The sequence below is a fragment of the Acanthaster planci genome, linkage group LG19 (assembly GCF_054643075.1).
Source record: "Acanthaster planci isolate LZ-2023a linkage group LG19, COTS_SCS, whole genome shotgun sequence".
NCBI lineage: Eukaryota > Metazoa > Echinodermata > Asteroidea > Valvatida > Acanthasteridae > Acanthaster > Acanthaster planci.
In genome coordinates this window covers 6,027,259-6,041,668 of record NC_141795.1, presented here as the reverse complement: position 1 = coordinate 6,041,668, position 14,410 = coordinate 6,027,259, and the positions used below count along the sequence as shown (strand labels likewise).

Genomic DNA, 14,410 nt, shown 5'->3' with positions numbered 1-14,410 from the left:
CCACTCTTCGAGTTGTTGATGTGGTTAACACCAATAAAATGTACCAGATATAAACTTGATTTTATTTTTTACAGAAGTCTCTGCTGGACAAGAAGTGACATTCTGAGCAGACATTCTGAGCAGATAAATCAGTTTTAATTTTGCCCACATGTAACTGGTTATTTTTGTTCTCATTTTGTGTTCTCAAAACACAAGAATTCATTATCCAATCTATAATATTGATACTGATTTTTTTTATTCACTGATCACTTTCTTTTCCTTTTCAGATAGAACAGAAAGATAGAAAAATACTTGAAAGATAAGGCCCCCTGAAGCAAAACTTTAAACCAGCCAACACAGAGGATATCAATCCATCCAGTGAGTACCTCAGAACTCCTTTGCCCTTCTAACCTCATTGATTTCTACTAATATTTACCTCTGGGCAGCTTTAGTTCGGTTGGCACAAACTTGTAGTGACTGAGGTAAGCTGAAGACTCAAATTCAAAGAAAACATCCTAATGTAAATACCCATAAGCAAGAAGGGTAGATACAGGCCAACCTTTTGTACATAATTCATTATGTTAAATCTTGTGGCTGATTAAGCCTGAAAGGAATTCTGAGTATGTCTTCCTCAGTTCCAAACATTTATGTACAAATGTACTGTACAATCATTGCCATTACTTACAGTTCTGATCCTGTCATCCGGCTACAAACTAATCAACAAGGATTAAATATAATTAGTTCCGTTGCTAGGGAAATCTACAGTTTTAATGCCAATTTTACAGGTTTCAAACCTTAATGTATAATCTACATCTACACACGATGTACATGTGTATAATCCTAGACAAAACATTTGTTGCAGGCTTGCAAATTCCAAAGAGAGCATTAACAAGCCCCCCCTAATTCAATGTCTCAGCAACATTTTTCAAATCTTTGTGGAAGCATGGAGGTAGGAATTGTGAAAGTCATTTTCAGCTGTGGCATGAACTTTGACACTTGAATTTCAGTAAGGACTTTGTAAGATCATCTGTATTCTCTGATTACATGATGTACCAAAATGCAGGGTACTTCAAACTTGAGGATTTCTTTTTAGAAACACTTTTCATTTGTTTTTCATGAACACTACACAGCATGCACATGGCAAATGTTTACACTCATAAAAACCTGGCCAAGGACTCTGCTTTGCCATTCCCGAGGGTGTTCGCTGGTCACAACAAAGCTGTAAATAGTTCTCAGCTTATTGAAGTCTATTGATTGGTCTGGCTTGATCTGACTGGCTGAGTGTGGTTGGAATGCTGTTAGCAAGTAATTGAAGAGAATTAATAATTCAGTGAAGAGGTAAGATCGCTCCTACCTTTTGGGAGTGACATAATGTGAGCTTTTAAAACTTGTGTCTTGTTGACACCTCATTAATTTCAAGGTTAACCCTAACAGTCCTCAGTCCTCCAACAGGTGAAGGATTGAGGAGTGTTAGGGTTAAACCTTCCCAGTTGTAATTATCCTGAAATCCTATTCCACAATAATGTAGTTTAGTTCAGGGCAACTTGCAGTTGGTGTCATGACATGTGTATAAATACATACAGATGAATACATCTTTTCTTTTCAAAACACGCTGAATTTGACTACAGGAGCATACACATGCACATATACACATACTGGAGGAGGTACACATGTTTGGTATTCCATGAAATATATCATCATTAAGTGGTCCATGTGAGCATTGTTTGTCTGTCTCCAGGCAGTAATCAAGTCCGTTCAAAAAGCCAATTTTGGTAATTATTCCGCTTCTATTTTTTACTTTAGTGACAAATCCTTGACTTCATGGATAGTGAGCAAGTCCCATTGGTATTTACCCAGCTGCACTAGCATGAATTGACTTTAAGGGGGAACAAAACCATGATGGAGACTCCAGTCAAACCAGCTAAGGTCAAGTTTCGTTACCAGCCTCTCCCGAAGTCCCAAGAATAAAAGAAACACAATACGATAAAATTGACTTGCAGCAGCTATATAGGCAAGACCATGAGCCACACAAAAAATAGAAACATTGCCCAACTATGACACATCAAAATTCATCTCAGAAATACACTGTATGCCTTTCTGGAATGAATATGAGATGACTCACAAGTGTAGCTTTTATTTTCAAAGTGTATTCTCCAGGATTTCCTCCTTTAAATGCCAATTTTTTCGTCCTGTGTGTCTGTTCAGGTACTGTAGGGCGTTGCCACCGAAAGTGTAATTCAAATGAAGAGATTTCTGGTTTCTGACCAGGCATTATGACCACAAACGAGTTGTGAAAGCTTTACAAAAGGCCCGCTATATGCTAAGCAGGTGACAAATCCCTGGGTTAAAGGCTAAGCCAGGTTCCTTTCTGCCACTGTGTGTTCAAGTCTCCCGATAATACACCCAGGAACTGAAATGACAAAATGGGTTGGGATTTTTTTCCCTTCTCTTTCGTCAGGTATTCCTGGGGGGGGGGAGTAGTTTTGGGAGATCTGCAAATATGCACAGCAGTTTTGTTCCTGCAATAACTTGTATGGAATCTTTCATGGGTCAGTAGATCTGGGTTGCTATGTTACTGGGAGGTATTTTACAACCAAACATCAATGTTTTGCTGACTGCAAAAGGTTGTTTCACACTAGACGAAACCGCGGAGGTCCTGTGCGATAAAATTGCATCCATGTCATGAAATTGCATATCTGTGATGTGTGAAAGTGACCCTTGCGAAAAATTACCAAGGTCCTTGGTTTTTGATCTCTGAGGTCCAAACCTCCTCCCAACTTTCGCACCTTTGTCAAAATTGCAGCGATCGTGTGTGAAACGTGCGCGGTGTTCATAACCACGGACCCTGGTTTTGGCATGCGCATTGTGTGTTTGCAATAATAAAGATGGCTACATTCGAGGAGATATTGCTTATGCTTCTTCTGTGCAGTTTCATGAGAATTAAAAGTTCCTCGAAATCAAAGATAAGTAGTACAAGTGCCTCCCTTCGATGCTGGACATACGAACATAGCACACGTCAGGACGTATGTTCACATATGTACAGTGTACATGAACATATCATGCGTGCGGGAATCTCGGTGGTAACCTACATATGAACGTACTGCGGACAGTTATTGCACACAGTACCAGTGAAACAGTGAATAAATAATCGTGACCCTTGACCGCATGTTACATAAACTCCCAAAACGGGGATGTTGGTGTTTTGGTGTACTGCGTTGTGTGTGAAAGCTCGCTTTGTGATCGCATATGACCCAGGTGACAGACTACTGATGCCTGCAACCTAGGACCCTAGTATTTCGGCTTGTGTGTGAAACTGGCTGAAGTTTGGATTTGAAATAATGTTAGACACATCAACACTGAAAGCAAATTCTTGATCTCAAGGACAAATGATGAGGGAATACCCACAAAATGTAAAAAAATGAAATGGATTTACATTTATAATGTTCACTTTACAAATGCTGTGCACATAGCCCAACAGCACATAAGCATAAGGTCAGAACATGTGGGAAAACAGAGGCACATTTACTGTCATCAACCTCAAGAAATTGACCAAATTCACAGCTGTTTTGGGGGTTGGCCCCAACACTCTACAGCAGCAGTTTTCCCTGCTGGGTAATTTCTATCAAATTCTGCCAATCTCAGCAAGTAGTTAGGCTTTGGTTGAGAATTCTGTTGCATACTCTGGAAAGCTTTTAACTTTGTTTCTACTGTGACTGACTTTTGCTTGTGTAGATTCTTCTGAGAACCAACCAAAAGAATAACAAACATGTACACTAACTGGATATGGGAGGAAGAAATTGAATTACTTGCTTGTGTACAGTACCGACAGGTGTAATGTCAGGAAAATGTGATATGAAGATCAAGTAAATGAAAACAAAAGTAATGTCTATTTCACTGCATTGCTCGAAGATTTATAATAATCAAAACCGGCTAAACTGTCCATGTTGTTTGCTCAGTATACAAATCCCTTCCACAAACAAACCACCACACACAGCTTGCAAAATCACGAAGGACAGTGCTCACTTCTTACACTCAAAAAAACCCCCCTTTCTACTCCTGAGTTTACTTTCTCTTTCCACGGCGGAAAATCCGTCTTCAAGGGTGTAGGGCTCAGGCAAACACTTGCTCTGGGTGTTGGTTAAGTGTCCGTTTTATTGTGGCGACTTCACTGCCTTTATGAATGAAAGATTACAGTGCACTGCAAACTCAAGGAAAAAGAAGCGCACAACTTTCAAGAAAGTTTCTGTGATTCCCTTTTTTTTGTCAACAGGAAATCCTGTGCTGCACAGAGGTAAAGCAGAGCAAGATTAGCCCTGGATTATAGCAATGCCACCTCACACTAAGCCAAAGATACAAGAGGGGTATACATGTATGTGAAGAAATCAGAATACTGAGAGCTATAAGGGAATCTGTAGGTTAACAACAGAACGCTGAATGTATGGGGAAAAGAAGGGAACCGTCTAACAAAAAGGTTACTACATGGACACATGAACGTGAGCTTCATTGACATAACACTGTAGACAGATACTTCCACAGACAGAATGAGTACCACTGCTGTGGTGAATACATTATGTGCACATATGTTCCAAACAAAGCATCCCCCCTAGGCTTAAGCTCCTGTAAATGACATTAACAATATGCTTGTAGCATCTGTGGATAACTAAATTTAGCAGAAATGCATACCTTTCTACTGAGCACAGATATTCACACTCCTACATTGTAAGTTTCTTTCCATAGCCGCATTCCTCTTCTCTAAAATTGACACTGATTTGGCTTTTCTGCAGATGTGTTCACATTGGGCAATATTTCACTTCTTCAATCTTGTGTCAATGAAGTTACCCTTTAACTTTTACAAGTAAGAGCATGGCTTTCCTCACTCTTCAGGCATTTTAGACAGGGGGAAAGGTGTGGTTAGAAAAGCAACCATGCCAACCACAGGTAGACCCCCAAAAATGACCCAAGGTGTAATGAGATTGAAGTGTCATGGGTCACTCTGGGTCAGCATCAAGTTGTGGGCACCCAACAAAACCGCGCTGTTAATGTTCTGGGTTGGTTCTGAGATCAAGTTTTGAGACCAAATAATCTCTGACGAGAGCATGGCAGGTGAACGGGTTTGAATGGGCAGGTGTATTTCAAGGTCCCAATTTATAATGTTATTGCTGGCCTTATCCAGGTCAGTGACAGCTGTCATTCAGGTATTACAGGTTGTGGAACATTTCAAGCTCCATGCCCATCTCAAAGTGATAGATGTACATGTATCATGTGTCCTAATCTCTTCCCAAAGCAATGAGAGTGGTGCACCATAGTACATGTACTGGTACTGTAAGAAGTGACAAATCAAAGACAATATTATGTATGTTGGTGATATCATAAAGGCTTACGATAAACAAAAATGAGTTCATACAGACAGTGTCGACGTTTTCTTCAAGCACACATTAACCCAAATTGATGGGGGTCGATAAACACAAGTGTAGAATACTTGAAGACCAGGCATGAATCCTAAACTTCATGACCACCCTGAAGGAATGTATCTTTCCATGAACTCCTGTCTTGTGCAAATGTTTGGATGCAATGCAATGGTGATTCACTTCTGTTCCTTCCAGCATCTACTCGCTAATGTTTACACAACGTGTGGGCAAACTGTTGACTTCATATTTACAGGGTGGGGAACTTTTCATACTGGGAGAAAGAGGGTTATTGTCCTATTGGCTGGTGTACTGATTTCTTTTAAAGAACCACAGGAAACATGTACACATACTAAAGGAAAGACTTTTTAGTGGACACTTCAGACTTGTTTTTCCCAGCCAAAAAGTAGTTTAACCATACTTTGGTCTGGGAAGAGTTGACCGAACAAATTGTCCATACATGTACTTGCATTTATTTGTTTAGATAGAAATCTTGAAAAAAACCCATTTTTTACAGAATATCTTGAACAAACTCATGTAATGACTTTGTGATAACACATGTAGAAAAAGATAGGAAAGCAACAGGGAAAAATCTGGGTGTAACATCTCCAGAGTGGTCAGCGATTACCCCCTCAATCATAATTTAAAAAGCTGAATCCTATCTCTCAGTATGATACACTCTGCTTGCTGTAACTCAGCAGACAGCAGGGACCTCAACATGCTGCATGATTTCAAAGACTGACCACCTCAAGAGATCTACTTGTTGATGTTCGTTGTTATTCTTCAATTCTATCACCATTCTGTTCTGACAATAGGACAAAAAAGACAAGCAGAAAGCAGGCTTTCATGTAACCCAGTCCCCAATGCTCTTTTTGCACTTTGAACACAGTCCTTATGTACATGTAAACTACAGCTCCTACATTTTGGGGTAATTCACTTGCACTCAGTGCTGGTACAAATGTTCCTCTGCGGAATCCTCACTGTTCTCTTGGTAGAGACACTTTTGATGCTGACAGAAATGTCACTTTTAGGCAAACATATTTATGCATGAGGGTACATACCTGTACATGTATACACACGTACATTTACATATCCATCAAAGCAGGATGTCTTTCAACAAGTTATTAATGTCCACTTTTTTTTTAATGTGGAACCCGAAGAAGAATTTCTCTGTAAACCCCTACAGGTATTTTTACCAAGTTCTAACTTTCACATAGAACTCCTTGATATTTAATAGTTTAAATAAAAAAAATTCTAGCCAGCTTCACAGCTCTCCTGAAACACACACAATCACACACAATTTACTTGTCAGATCTCAACTTGTCAGATGCTGTAAGGAGCCACTGCATCTTGACTATCCAAACATCTTTATTAGAACAAATCTTCTTTAGTATACAAGTGAAAAGAAGGGGGGTCAGCACAGTTGCCAGGGCAACAGGGATGGAAGTGGTCCCTTTATGCTTTGAGATCAGGGTGCCACCTCAGTGCCACTTGACAAGTTGAATATCGACATGCTCCCATTGTTTGCCACTTATCAGAGACAGATGTCTCCGATTACTTATGTTTGTCCCAACAATGTCAGCATACCATTAAATTTGGAACAACGCAATGAAAAGGTTTTTCAAAAAGTCACTGATAATGACAGGAAATACAATACAGATAGGTTTAGAGTCAATATCATGTCTAATTATCTGCAGTATGTTCGAGGAAGATACATCTTGGAACAAATTTGGATTTGTTTGAGGCAATTTTAAAAACTGGGTGGCAGAAGGGGGCGGGACAAACATATTTTCTTTGAGGGAAGGGACATCTCTATAGCTTCACACTGCACAAGCTGTGAAATGATAAAAAAAAACACCTTCACTAAAGATTAAGTTTCAAACAAAATAAACACATCTGAAAAAGCTGAATCCATACATCTGCGAAAACACTAACAAACAAAGGCCAACTGAAATTGTATAGGCCTATGTGTGCAACAGTTGCCAGAAATTTCCTCAAAACAAAGAGGCTAACCACAGCAAACTCTGACCTAACCTTCCCTACATCACCCCTATCAAACAAGCTTCAGCTCCCACACAAATCCACATCCATCTTCACCTCAATATTTTATGGATCTTGTTCACCTCTATGAGTGGCCATGAACTTGGCCCGGCTATTTGGCAAGTCAGTGGTACCCAATCAAAATAAACAGGAAAAGTATGTAGGAATGTTGTATTCCTAAAGATTCTGCTGTAAACAAGAAAGGCCTGATCTTACTTCATGACACCTTAAGACATATGGTACATGTACATTTCACATCTTTGAAAAGAATTTACACTGGAAAGGTTGGATAACATGGTGTAATTATCAAAAATTAATAAACACCAACTACTTGTTGCAACAAGTTATGTTCATATCAAATGAGGACTGCCATGCATTTGAATTTTAAGCAGAAACACCAACTACCTGTTGCCACAAATATGTTCATATCAAATGAGGACTGCCATGCATTGAATTTTAGCAGAATCTTTCTCAATTGCATCATTGAGGTTTCATTGTCACAAATGACATACTTTTATTGAGCTTTCAGACACTATCTGCATCTGTGAATTTGCTTTTATTTACACCGACCTAAATCTTGTAGTTTTCTTCCCCTGAATGGCAATGGTGCTCCCAAATTAAGCCAGTGAAAAATATCCAACCAACCTACATTGTGTTATTTTTATGATAATCTCCTCCTTACACAGACAGTTTTTGTGTATCATTTTAGCATAGGCAAGAAAACCCTGTGTGTGTTTCCACTGTATCCTGTTCCCTCCCCTCCCCCGTCTTTCTGTAAAAGACACACTGTACCTCTATACATCCCAACCAAGCATGTGTACATGTACTCTGGGTAGGATTTACATGTAATTCGCTATGGTAACTTGGTTATTTTCAGAAACAAATTTAAGTCCTTTTGGATGATAGCAAAATAAAGTTCAGCAATAGAAAATTCCACAGATTAACAATTTGCATTTTTATGTCTATACAACTTCTGAAATGACAGTAAATGAAACAGACAACCACACAATATAACAACTGAACCTACACTGAGGAATTTTAATGAGTGTCGAACAAGTTTTCTTTTATTCATCCACGAGAACCATTTGGCACTTTTTACCACCATTCTGTTGCCGATAAAAAGGTCATGCATCATGAGCAATGCATGGTTATTGCCCATCCAGGTGTGCCCCACTTCATAACAACTTTTAAACAGGTACATTGCACTTTTGTAGTGTGATACTTTTTTCTTGTTTGGTGTGAAAAATTCTTAAAAGGTTAGCGAGTTGAAATGGCAGATTTCGGGATTAGAAGGGTCAACCACCATTAAGTGTCAATGATTGAGGGTTTTTATTGGAAAGATTAGTTTCATGCCTACATGTACATTGGCGGTGTCTTGAAAACAACATCAAAAACACCTTTGGTGTTGATGGTAATGACACTGCTTTAAACATGCAGACTGAATTTACATGCAGATGTGTTCATTCTTTTCAAGGAAAGCTATGCAAACACTGTGTTTTATATTTTGTGGTCAGAGTCTTATCCCCATCTCCCATCCACCTGAGCATGGCAAGCACTGTGGAATATCTCCCTTAAAACTAGAAATAAATATGTGTCTGCCTCTTGCCATCAATTTTCCTGCATTTACGGGGTAACTTTGACAATTTTGCTCCAATAACTACTTCACAAAGGTGTCAGCTGGACCCAATCTGTTAAGCTCATGGATTAGATGCTGTGAAGAATTCAGCACTACAACATTGTCCCATCTCTGTAGGAAGCAGTGGTGCACAGGGCTTAACATCTTGGGGTAAATCAAAGCAACCTCCAGGCACCTTGCTATATAATAAAGATTCCTTGCTAGTGCTCACCCAAAAGTAACTAAAGGATTGTAACACCTCCCTACAAATTAAGATGGTTTGCCGAGGTTATTCTTCAATTTAGCTTCTTTGGAAGCCCCATCAGTTCCACTGCTCTAAAACTATACTCTAAATTCGCTGGCACGAAACCTTGGGTAACTCAATGGCTGAACAGGATCAGCTGAACTCGTAGAAATTATAAGTAAACTTTTGCCGTCTGGTTTTAGCACTCCTTTTCTTCGTTAGTTTGAATGGAAAATTTTAAGCCTGCCCAGTGGGTACAGTTTTTCAGGTTCTTTTGTTACTCAATATTGTACACTGCAGGTCTCGAGGGTAGATTCCTTTCCATTTGTAAAGATGCAAATAATAGCTGTGTGACGGCGTGCATTGCATTGTACATCATGTACAGGTTCTCAAAGCACTCAGCAATAAGCAACATTCACACTGCCTCAAAACACTGAAAATAGGAACAGACCATGTTGGTTAAAGTTGAGAGATATTAGCATTTGTGCAGAATGCAGAGTGCCAACTCATATGGTCCTTGAAGTTGAACTCCTCAACATGCGTGGATACCAACTTCCTCATCTATGGTATTACAACTGTTTATGTCAATCTTTACTGATTTTATAAAGGAAAGAATTTGATATAAATGTACACATACATGTCCAGACGCTGCTTGGCATTCTGGGTACAGACCCTATGACATGGTCTGAAAATTGTACATGTAAGTGTATTCTAAAGGAAGACCTCAGTATTTTCACTGTTCAATTTGGATTTTTAGGATATTGCTTTCACATGACTATTCCTTTGTAAATTCAAACTGTACAGATTATCTCTGATTGAAGAATTTACACTGTACATCAAGTATAGGGACTTACATGTAATAACACACTCATTGAAGATTATCATTTTAATAATTCTCTTTTCAAGAGAAAATGGAAAAAAAGCACAAGAAAACAATCCAAACAGCACTTTTTGTTTGCACAATTGTAATGCTTCATATTGGAAGTAAAGATCTGCCTCATTTCAGGTTGACTTCTAAGCCAACATCACTGAGCTCCATCTGTGTCCTAACCCAGAGATAAGCAGTCTAGCCAGGAAAGATCTGACAGTGACAGTGATGGATTTCCTTATTCTGGGGGGGGGGGGGATTGAGAACCCTCCTGCTTGTCACATTTTTTTTAGTCCAATACCCTTCTGGATAGGCTCAGTGAATCTCATACATCACAAGGCTGGTTTGGAGAGAACGAGACAAACTGTGACAACTTAGGAGAAATCTTATCCAAGAAGAATGCAGGCAGTGACAGATTACATACTGTTAGCCCAAGCTAAAGGTGCAAAGTGTGCTGAAAGATGTTGTGCCTATGTACCCAAACAAAATGTAACCAGTTTATCAGGCAATTCCTGTGATACGGTTTGAATTTATGGTCCTTGAACCTAAAAAAGAGTTATCAGATATGAAGTTTCAAATATATATGAAGTTGTAAAAATGACTTGTTTTTTAAATTCATTTTGTATGTATTTGCAATAACTCATGACAATGATTGTACTAACGTCTACTAATTTCTTTCTCCCACCCAGCGTGGGTTTTTTAAATTTGTGATTAGTGGTCATACAGCAAGATATGAAATAAATCTTGAATCTTGAAATCTTAGATATATTACAAGCATATTCTATGCATTTGACAAGTGCAAACATTTACTCTCTTAATATTAATGCTATGCATTTTAAGCTGGCGCAAACAGCAAGAGTTAAGCGCCATTAAAACAAAACAATACCATTTCAATTAAGCTTGTTCGTCAACACTTGCTGACCATTAACCACCTCTGTTCACTTATACCACTCAAATCTTCAACAAACCTTGCAACGTAACGAGGCAAACACCAGGCCAAATTTCCCTACCAAACCTGCACGGGTAGTCTGGTTTCCGATACCTAAGACCGTCTCCTCATTTATAGGCTTTCATAGTTGTTTTTCTAAGATTTTTACAAATTCATAGTTGCAGTTACACAGTTGTAGTATTGTGTAAGTAAATAATCAGACACTATCATTCTTGATAGCGCCAAGCGCTCACAGTGCCCTTGAAATTGTCAATCAAGTCATTTACCATGTTTACCTTGTAGCATTTCTTCCAGTTTCTTTCGGTCGACACGGAATCTTTCCTCCATGTGTTCGGGATCGCAGACGCTCACCTGACCCGGCGAATCTTCTTCGCCTTCTTCGTCCTCCAGGGCTCCCATCGGCTGGCTGAGATCGGAGCTGTTGTCAGAGCTGAAGCCACTGTTGTTGTTATTGCTACTCACTGCTACGCCGAGGTCCCGTAAATCAGAGACCGTGTCCATAAGGTCCGCCATTACACACCAACTGAAAGTCTTTTAGAACTTCTTATGAGTAGCTTGCAGCGTTAGGCTGCATGTCTGCCGCGCGAGCACACACACACGTACAGGTGAATCGCTGCATTTCGTGTGCTCCGTGCATTTTTATTTCATCCACACTATGCTTCAGCACTTATACACAGGACGCATAACTTAGTGCACATCCGCAAGGCATGTCTGCAATGGCTCACTACTTGTACCAATTACACCTGCACTTGGTGGTAATCGCGCACATTTCAGACCTGTCAAACCTCAAAGTTGTTGTTCAGAACTACTCTAGAAGTTAGATTTTACAATTCTGAGTTATTCAACATTTTCAACCCAAAATACCGTCGTTTCTGGGCGGAAAACAGAAAGACAAGTGTGACTGTGCACATATTTTTTCTTCCGTCTAAATAGTAAATGCCATTTCGTTGATTCTCATTGCAAAAGTTTATTATTCTTTTCTATCAAATAAAAAATTGCAATTCAAAAACGTTTAGTCAGGAAAACAATAAAATTGATCGTTGTTGGTAGCAGAGAAAAATGGCAAACGATAACAGAGGCTTATATTAATGTTGGTTAGTGCGTATGAATATTTGCTGTCATTGTAGTGCTATCCGACGAAAGTCCACAATGTGAGGTTTTTCTTGTCGTCTGCAAACTTTAAACGCATCAGAATGTTTTGTTAAATTGTTATTGGGTTGGTTTTTAATCTTGAATCGCTCGTTCTGCGTTTCATTCGAAAATTTACAACCCTGTTTTCAGTTAAACATGATATCCCCCAAAATGTCACTTGCTTCACAAAGGAACATCCTGTAAATAATGCATAAGAACTGACTTAAAGACTTTATCATTATTATCGATATTTTGATTGCCTGTTTTGGCTCCATATTAGTTACTTTTTAGTTCTTGACAGTCTGCAATCACAGTACGAAAAAATGTTTCATTGCCTCGCCCATAGATCTTGCTTTCAAGGGTCATTGACAGGGAAGTTCCTTTTTCTCTATTTCGAAGGCCGAGGCCGGTTTGACTCAGGGCATATTTTGCTGTGCCGCACCTTCCTAGCCACACTGTCGATTTCTTGGAACAACTGAGCCACCGGGGGCCCGTATCAGATGAGCCACAGGTGAGGCCCAGCTACCCAACCGTTTTGTGTTTTCCCTTCAGTTGATCGTTGATTTAGCGGAGCGGGAGAGTTGGTCACGGTCGCCTGAGGGAGGAAAAGACTGTGCACGGAGAAAGGATGGTTGGAACGCGCAACGGCCGGAATCTTGATAGCCTGCGGTCAAAGCGTCAAAGTGGAAGGAATTTATTGAGGGGTCTACAGTGGTCATCATGTTCGTTTCTGTAGAAATAAAGCTGATTAAAAATGGTTGGCGACCATGAGTTGATGTCGACGATTAAAGGAATGTTTACACGGAGTCACGGTTATTTTCTGCAACGAGAAAATCTAGTGGGCAACAGGAAACCGTCAACCTCGACCACTAGGCGTATGGACTCCGGGTTGCATCGAAGAATCGCGCCAACGTGAAATAAAAGAAAATTACAGGAAAATGAGTTGAGAAACCCAGCTAGTTCGTATGAGAATGGTATTTCCACAAGACTTTTAAGACGAGCTGTAAGGGGGCCTACTTGTCTTGGCCAATTAAACACAAAGTAGCATCTTGTTTTGATGCCAAAGCGCATCGTGATTTAGAGTTTCCCATTAGGGGAGTTTCTATCATCTTTTGTTTCAGCTCTCATCCTCACCCCAGATATAGCTAAAAAAAATTCAGAGGGCAGGGGAAGCTATGTTATCATGATCCTGCTAGCTAAACTTCGAGTACACACTATCTCATGAAACTCTCGCGGATGAGGGGAGGGGAATGGTCCATTCTCCAGCCGTCCCCCTTCAGTGCACTTTTCGAAATGTGTTAAACTGTTTGTAAAAGCAACATTTCATGTGACCTCAGTGCAGTGCCCCATTGGTAAAAATATATCCCCACTCTAGGTAGGATATTGCGAACACTTTATACTGAGTTCACGAGAAGTTAACGATAAAAGAGGGCGCCATTGCAGCTTGTCCGGTTGCGATTTTTGGCTTGCCGGTCACAAAAAAATACCGTGCAACATTTTCATTCGGTATTCAACAAACAACTCAAAAAAATAAAATAGGAGGTAACAAATAAAAAGATTGATTGTGTTCCAGGAATGTACAAGCTAACGAGAGTATGTATATATTCCAAATGTTCCTACCCAGGCTTCCTGGAACAAGCCAAAAAGTACAAATAAATAATAAATAAATAAAATTCGAAACAACTTGTGCAGGCCCGGAGTCAATGACCCATGAGCGTAATTCTCAGGGTAGATGGGGATATGTATTCCCCCACTTTTGAGATGGGGAATGGCCTATTGAATAATGCCCCCTTTTTTGTGATGAGCAAAAAAAATTAAAGCGGATTGTGAAGATTTTATAGGATTTCTCAAGGACTAAAATGTGTGCAATGTCACTAAATAGGCAAATCAGTTTTTAAAAGCCATAAATATTCCATTCTGATATGAAATACTGCATGAATTTGATACACATTACAGATGTACATGTACATCTCTATCACGAACATCACCCCTATATACTGTATATTACATCCCCCTTTCAAATTTCCATGCCCAGGCAAGTAAGCCCGACCCCCCCCCCACTTTCCCCACCCCACCCCAATTTCCAACACAGACGCCACTGCGATGAACCCCTCCCCCAGCAGCCAGTATTCAGCCATAGGTGCTGTACACGAATTAATGGTTCAACTGTCCTGAGTCA

The 14,410-nt window shown here is 39.7% G+C and overlaps 1 protein-coding gene across 2 annotated transcripts in view; it reads right to left on the bottom strand.

The window, feature by feature from the left end:
• The window catches only part of bicc1 (BicC family RNA binding protein 1), a 37,576-nt gene extending 25,789 nt beyond the window's left edge, over nt 1-11,787 (bottom strand). The window contains exon 1 of one of the 2 annotated variants that reach the window (XR_002598309.2): nt 11,376-11,787. Coding sequence is in view for 1 of the 2 variants with exons in the window: in XM_022237082.2 (XP_022092774.2) it covers nt 11,376-11,613 (238 nt within the window). In the remaining variant the exon portion in view is untranslated. The remainder of the gene's footprint in view (nt 1-11,375) is intronic. The other variant, XM_022237082.2, reaches the window with a different exon arrangement.
• Between the last annotated feature and the right edge of the window lie 2,623 nt (nt 11,788-14,410).